The 8,366-nt window shown below is 37.9% G+C and overlaps 1 protein-coding gene across 1 annotated transcript in view; it reads left to right on the top strand.

Moving 5' to 3' along the window:
• The window catches only part of LOC104959939 (rho guanine nucleotide exchange factor 28-like), a 35,176-nt gene extending 28,653 nt beyond the window's left edge, over window positions 1-6,523 (top strand). The window contains 1 exon segment of the mRNA XM_010787848.1: window positions 4,490-6,523. Coding sequence (XP_010786150.1) covers window positions 4,490-4,659 — 170 coding nt within the window. The 3' untranslated portion in view covers window positions 4,660-6,523.
• Window positions 6,524-8,366: the final 1,843 nt, after the last annotated feature.

The raw sequence follows: 8,366 nt of genomic DNA, 5'->3' as shown, positions 1-8,366 counted from the left end.
ATTAATGCAAAATAAACTACTTCTACTAATAATCATAATCATAATGAATTCAATAATATAAATACTATATTATTTTATTATAATATAGTTGTAATATAGTCAAGACAAAACATGCTTATGACATGCTCAAAAACTGATATTTCTTAAATCTGTATTCAAATGTAGTTCCCTCTGTCAGCAATGTATCAACAACTACACACACATTTCTATCAGTATTTCTCTGTGTTGTGGTTGACATGATGATGATGACTGTTAGCCTCTCCCCTTAACTCCTGAGCATCACAATGAAATGTGCAAATTGACATAAAAATGAATAAAAGGGGAAAAAATGCTCCATGTTTTTTAGGCTGTAAACTTTAACTGTTATGTAAGCCAACTAGACAGACAGTGTATCACTCTCCCTCCTGTACATTAGCAGATAAAAGGCATAACATACTCAATTCATATTGTGTGCACTGAAAGTAATGAATGTGCACTGTGGGTCATTGCCTTAACACCAATATATATTGTTTAAATATTCTATGATAACAGGTCAATCATTAAGGAACTGGACCTTGGGCAACATGTGTCTCACAAACAGGCCTCCAAGAAATGGGAGAACCTAAAAAAGAAATACAAGGTACCGTAAATGGTTTATTGTTATTGTAAAACATTTGTTTGTTTTTTAAAAAGCTGAACAAAGATTTCTAACATGCATTTGTTTGCAATAGGAACTTAAAAGGCCAAGGACTGGAACAGGGACTGATCAGGGGGAAGAAACCCCTGCAACATGGCCCTTCTTCATGGCCATGGATGAGGCCATAGGTGCAAGGCCTTCNACTTTTCTGTCAAAGTCACCCTTTTTTTGTTTTTGTACTTCTTTTGGATCTTCGGAGGTGAGCTTTCGCGCGAACCCAATCACACACTCAAGTTTACATCGTTGAACGCTTACAAACATTATCTCAGTTTATAACGGGTAGAACGGTTTATAACTTTTGTAGTCGACGTAAGCCAGTGGTGTTACTTCTGTCCGTCAGAGACGGGATCTCTTCACCTGCACTAGTGGCCGTATCAAAGCCGTGATTGGTCAGATGTCGACTCATTGCAACGGTGTCGGGTTACAGACGTGCTCCCCTTATCACCTCTCACTCTCGCGTGTCAGCGGGGGGTGCGCGGAGAACTGCGCACAGCAGCTGAGGCCCTCTGGGTAAGGGGGGGGCCCCATGCAGCCTGCGTGATTGGCATGTAGGGAGGGGTGACCCTGCACACAGTGCTGAACCCATAGGGGAAACTCTGCTATAGAAAAAGAGATCTGTTATCAGCACGTTCCTGTCAGCATCTGGTTTTGTAAGAGTGAAATATGGCCTCTTCAAAAAAAAAAAATAACCTGTCCAACGGCAGCGAGAGCTGGACCCAAACTCTCTTTCTCCCAATATTTGAACCTTGTGCACTTGTTACCCAGTAGATAGATACTTTCTATTTGTTGCCACAGTTTTAATTTTAAATTCCCTTTTTTTATTGGAATTGGAACCCAACGATTTAGCAAGAATGATGCCAGTCATCTCATATAATTGCGATCAGGCGATTATGTTATAAATGCAATCGGATAATTATTGCCTTCTTCCCATAAATCCCTGTTAGATGTATGTCTGCTTTATGCCTCATTTGAGTATTTTATGCGCAATCTCAGATTTGTAGTCCCCTTCATACCGGATCACTGATGCCTGCTGTGCAGAGGAACCTGGTATCTCTTTTATCGTGTGAAAAGAAGAGGAATCTCTTTCAAATGCAAATCCTCAATTGTGCTGCCTCTCACGTTGATCAAAACACGATCTCACTTCTCATTCTCACCTGAGCATGTGAAAATGTCTTCTCATGCACACACACACATACACACCCTTTTTTCATTCAGTGGATTTCCATAATTTGTTCCTGCACAATGTCATCTCGGTGAACCAGTTGGATGGAATTTCCTGTGAGATGAGGTTTCATCTGATGAGTCGTGTCTGCTTTTTGTTGCTCACCTTTTCATACAAAGGATGATGAGTTAGCTGAGGACGAAAAGAGAGATGAGACTGGTGCTCTTTACAGTATGCAGATTTGTCACATAGATAATGTGCTGCGTGACACACAAACTGGAATGTGACTTTCTAACAAAGCATTGGGTTACGCAGTAATGGTTAAATGCCAATGATTATTCTTTCTCAATACTGAGACTGACATGCAGAGAATTAGATCCTTTTGTCCCACCAGTGGGAAAGGCGGGGGGGAAGTGTGTGGGAGAGAAACTCCCTCTGGAGGGAACACAGGGATTTTAGCCTTGGCAAACTATTTACATGCACTGAAACCTATATAACTGCAGAAAAGGGAAACCCCAAAAAGCATAATAGGGGGTCTTAAACTTTTCAAATATGAAACAAACATACTTATTTAAAATGTTTACCTATGCTTTTCCTAAACCTAAAGTTCTTTTGTTGTCATAACAGGTTGTTTATTGCAGAGGCTGATCGTTTGTACTGAAGGAGAACAATATATATTCTCATAAGATGTCAAAACAACCGCATATGGCTTCAAAAAATCCTTTTTATTTCTTTCCATTTACCAGATGTGTTGTATTGTCTCGTCCAGAAAGCTTTAACTCAAATTCAGAGAGGAAGTGTTACAGACTAAGTTTTCCTGTAGTATCTTACAAAGCATCTAATGATGTTGGCAAGGGAACCCACAATGATCCAGGTCGTTCTAATAACCCCGGCCATCTGGTTTCTGTTTGGGTAATCATACAAGACTGATATTAATTTCTCCAAATGTTCTGCAGCCCGTACAAATGGATATTTTTTTGGTGCTTTCTTTTAATAGCATGCATTAAGCTGTCTGTGTTCCAACATATTAATAACGCTAAAATGGTATTACTTTATAGATGAAGACAGAGATTGAGTGTTTTTATCATCTTGCTGCACACTTGATGTCTCCTCTATCAGAGGCCATCTATATGGTGGCTAACAGATCCACTCTAACAGACTCTTATATAATTAATCAAACAAAGGCACTTTCCTTCAGGGACACAATGAGGCAATTTATAGTTCACGCCATCTGTTACCATGACAGCACACCTGCCCTAATGCTAGACAGCACCCACCACGCACACACGTGTAAGAGCACACACTTCCTCAACTAGAGGCCACCCATGAAAACAATGTATATTTCAGATCGCCTTTAATTAAATTGCAATGTTATTGATCCTTGAGGGGAACACAACTGAAGCTGGAGATATCACATTTCTTTAAAAAACAATTCAGCAGTAAATATTTTAATATATTTATATTTGTATCAAAAAAATATTGATCAAATACATATTTATAATTGTTTCTTAAACACCTGCATGTCCTCAGGGATCAATAGCAATCTATCTTACAAACTATTAAAAAAAAAAAGAATTATTTATTTACAATACATTTAAATATAAAAACCAAGCACAATACACAAAATAAAACATGTGCAGTATATAAATATAGAGAGGAATGTGCATGGTTCACAGTATTACAATTGTTAAATATTCGTTAATTCCTTTTTCTTTCCGGACCCATGTTCCTCATCTCTTCTGGTTAACAGTCAAATTTGAGAAGGCGTTAGTCATGAAATCCTAACCATGGCGATGGATGATGCTGACAAAGATAATGATAAAAGGGACACCTCTAAGTAGAAGGGGGAATGATGGATAGTTAAAACCTCTTTTTGTTTTCATTCTCACTCTCATGCTCCGCTGCAGAACGGGGGGGGTTTGATCTATATGCAGGTAGTGATTAGAAGAGTGGGCGCAACAATTAGACTGAACTCATTAACCAATTAATCCTGGTGATTATGTATCACTGGTTAGTGAATGATTGATAAGATCAATGTATTAATAGTAGCTGCATTTATTCTACACCCAGTACAATAGGGCTGTACAGAATAGTTTAAAGCTTCATGCATAACGTTTGACTTCTAAATGAACATTTCAATGCTGCACCTCTTTTTTTCTTCCTTTTACTACACTGATATTAGTATTCTAGACTTTATAGAAATAGATTCCAGTGGTGATGGCTGTGTAGGAATCTTTCAGTCTTGTGTGATCAAAACATTTAAAATAACTCCAGAGAGTTGTAAAGTCCAAAAGTTGAAATTCACCACATGTTTTTCTCTCTCTAAATATTTTTGCTTTAATCCACTTTTGTTGCCATTATTTAGCCTTTCAAAAACAACATTTCCACTGCAGTCTAAAACTGTTTTCTCTCTTGCTAGCCGCACACAAAGGGAGGCAAACTAATGACTTCAAATGTATTTTAATCCAATAAATCACTTTATGCAAATCGAGGATTTTGTTCAATTACATAACTTTTTTTATGGTTATGGCACTGTAAAGTATGATGACATTTATTTAAAAATAATTCAAAATTCCCATGAGAAGCTTCAAATGTATAACATGACATTCAGTTCTTCCCTCCAGTTTAATATTTGTATTTCTCTCTCTCAGATCCTCACAGCTACATCGGGGACACATGGCCGTCAACAGCCAGCGGGGCTGACCCGTATCCTCTGCTCTCGCATCCCGCTGACCCTCAGCTGGACCTCCGTGCTCTGGTTTCCTTAGAGACTGACAGCGGTGGTGAGGAGGGCTGTGAGGAAACCATTGTGTACCTCTGAACGTTGAAACATTTCAGACTCTCAAACAGCCAACACAGCACTTGGAAAAAATATAAAGACATTTATGAAGCAACAGGATTGGAATCGGGGTAGCTTCCGTGAGCATTTCACTGAGAAACAGTCTTTTGTCATGTTTTTCTTTTATATTTTAAAGATGTTTTGTGGTCTTTTGTAAGTGTAAAGTTTCCAGGAACACAGAGCGAGAAACACGGGTGTTTCATACTCAATCTCACATGCGTCATGCACCTTAGCTCGAGGCACTACTGGGTGTTCAATGTCTATTTTCTGTGTGTGTGTGTATATGTGTGTGGTCTTTATTGACTGGGTCCCTGCAGCCTCACTATTTCCCCTCTCTGCTACTTTCCATACCTACTTCTTTCCTTTTCTTTCTCAGGTCCCTTAAGCACTATATTTATTATGTTTACCACAGAAGAAGAGAAAATGCGTATACCCATCACAAGCGAAGCATCAGGCGGTATCTCTCTAGTGTGATTGTCTTACCATCGAGTAAACTTCCCCTCATCTATCAGACGGCTTCTGTGTATGTACAAGCCGAACATTAGGATTGAAAGATGAGGTGCAACAGCGTCAGTCCCACGTTTTTCAAACCCCAATATTTATTTATTTTCATCTGAAGGACGTTTTTCATGTGAAGAGAAATAAGCAACGTAGACATTCATCCGCAAAAGTCTGAGAAAGCATTTTTAAGCACACTTATCCTTGGGGAAAGACATGTGGTGCAGGAAGATTGAAAGAAAGAAAACATGTTAAATGTCCGCTACATTTGTATTTCTCTCATTCATTTTTCTTTCATTTTAGCCACACTAGCAGCATGGCTCTGGGGATGGTATTGCCAGTGATTCAGTCCTCTCCTTTGGTCCATCGCAGTGAAATATTGCGCAGACATAAGTTTAAATATGAGGATAAACCCTAATACATTTGGTCATTACATGACACATTTTCTAGCCCTACCAAGTGTACAATGTCTTTGGGTATAAACTTTGGTTATCCACAAACTTTTCATATAGTCCCATATTAATATTTGGTTTATGACCAAATATCTAAAACATTAATAACATTCCCATCAGCCTCAGCTTCACTTTGCTTTGTGCTAATTGGCAAATGTTAGCATGATAACATCTTAAAGTAAGATGGCAAACAGTAGCTTGGTAGCATTGTCATTGTGAAAATGTCAGCATGCTGACAGCTCAATGGCATCTTAAAGAAAGATGTAACATGAAAAACATGACCATGTTAACACTGTCATTGCAAGCATGTTAGCATGCTGAAATAAGCATTTAGCTCAAAGCACCACTTTGAGCTATGGTTTTTGTCATTACTTTATATAAAAAATATATTTTAACTTTATACAAGCTGTAAAGGGTTGAATATATTGTCCTGAAATTATATTTGTAAGTTCCCAGAACAGTAAATTGCCGTATTGATGCTGTCATGCTAATGCTATAAGCTATTACATTTGAATATTCATGTTGTATATTTACATATAATCTCTCATAGGCATTGTTATGTGTAAAGAGGTCCCTCTGCCAATGCTTTAGATGTCCCTTCAAAGACATTTCCCTGTAAGGGATTAATAAAGTGTTGTTTCTTCTTCTTCTTCTTACAGACACTAAAAGATACATGTTTTTACTGTTATCAATGGGTTACAATGCAGTGGCAGTATGTTGTTGTAATTGTAGTACCTTATATGCCTGTGCTTTTATTTATTCATTACAGTACAAAAGAGTTTAACAGTGCTTTGTGAAGGGTTGTGTTGTACATAAAAGTGTATCTGTGTGAAGACGTCTCTTTTTTTGTGGACAAAGACATGTCCGCATTGATAAAAATAACTTTTATTGACTGACACAGTGCTTTGTTTTTCTTTCGGCTGTTAAATGGGGATCAGTGAAGATGACAGTAAAATATTATAGAATAAAAAAACTTTGTTGAAGCACAAACACCAATTTTACGCCTGTGTACAAATATCACTTCAGTTTTATGGCTCTGTTCTGAATGCAGTGTCAATAGATGTGCAGTTTCCAGCAGTGACAGTTGGTAGAGCAGGTGCATGAATTTTAATGATTTTCTTTCAGACTGCGCCTCTAGATTGCAATCATCAAAAACACATCCGTATCGAATTAATGAAGGCAATATTTTTGTCACCAAATGTATGTTTTATTAATACATAACTATTTTTACATACATTTCAGAATACATTAAACTTTTATGGGTATAAACACCCCAACTAATCACAAACTGTCTCTCAAGAAAAGGCTACAAATAAAAACTGAGCTAACCTAATTGGAGCTTTCTGGCTTTCCCTGACAGCAGTAATGTTTTTCACATGCTTCACCTGTGCCTCTTGCTTTTTCCCTTTTTAGACAGAAGAGCAGATGCCTGAGATCAACAGGCTCCCTGCTCTAAGGTGCTGCATACAAACACCCACTCGTTCCCTGTCACTGCACTCCTCAGCCTGTTTTCTATCTTATTGCATTTTGCTTTATGAAATGCAATTTACAATGACATCAAGTGCTAATTAATTCTTGAATTATCGTGTAATGATTTTAATAATTTAACATGAACTTGATTAAACCTTATTTCTATTTTATCCACTCCTTAACATTTCAGTCTGAATTAATGAGAGCAGAGGTGGATAATCTGTCGTAATGGACCAGTGTCACGATCTGTCTGTGTTGTGTTTTGTCTTGTCTGGATCTGTCTTTGGTTTCCTGTCTGTGTGTGTTCCCTCCTGTGTACCTGTTCCCTCCTACCTGTTTTCTTGATTGTGTTCACCTGGTGCCCCTGTGTTTTATCCTCCCTCCTCACCTGCCTCTTGTTTCCTTGATTAGTCCTGTGTGTATTTAAGTTCTGTTTTTTCTGTCTGTCATTGTTGGTTCGTCGTTTGTCTGTGACTGTGTTCACCGTGGAGTGTTCTGTTTGTCCGTGTTATCCTTGAAATAAAGGTATTTTCAGTGTTCTCTGCATTTGGGTCCTGCTTGCTTCGCTCACCCGTAACAACCAGTACAAACAGGTGTAATTTGCATATATTTTCTTTTTATAAAATTACCCTCTGAACCATCCACTACCACCAAATGTTTGATCTTCTTCATCATCATCATCATCTACTTCTTCTTCTCATCTTTAAATATTGATTTTAAAATACTCAAGGCTCAAAATACCTCCCTGATCCGTTTCAGTTTTACGGCCTCTCAGGTCATCTGGGACTGTTTCACTACTAAGGGTTAAAGAAACATAGTCGTTAGTTTCTCTGCACCACGAATCTGGAACATCTGAGGTCTGCTGTAAATTCAACAGTTTCTCTGTCTGCGCCTGCTTTATTACGTTTTTGGTTATTGTTGCACTGTAATCACATTATACTGTTATTTCTCTAGCTAATATTCTACTCTAATATATGCTTAGATCTTTTTGAAAATGTGTTTTCAAACTTTATAAAAGGATATTGTGTTGCTTCCACTTCCTGATCTTTTAAACTAAAAAGAAAAAAGAAATGTGGTCAAGCCTCTGTTTGGAACTCTTTCTTCTTCACACACCATTCTTCTCATTATACTTGCTGTTAAATTGAAGATTACCCTCTCTTCCATCATCTCTTTTTGGGCCCTCGCATAATCACTTTTGAAACAGTTTGTATGCTTCAGTGAGCAGCCGTTTTACCGTGATTTTATGGACCATAAAGTAGGATATAATGT

Source organism: Notothenia coriiceps, unplaced genomic scaffold, assembly GCF_000735185.1.
Source record: "Notothenia coriiceps isolate Sejong01 unplaced genomic scaffold, NC01 NC01_scaffold00001278, whole genome shotgun sequence".
NCBI classification, from domain to species: domain Eukaryota; kingdom Metazoa; phylum Chordata; class Actinopteri; order Perciformes; family Nototheniidae; genus Notothenia; species Notothenia coriiceps.
Note: the sequence above shows the minus strand (reverse complement) of the source record. Positions and strands in the feature narration are given on the sequence as shown.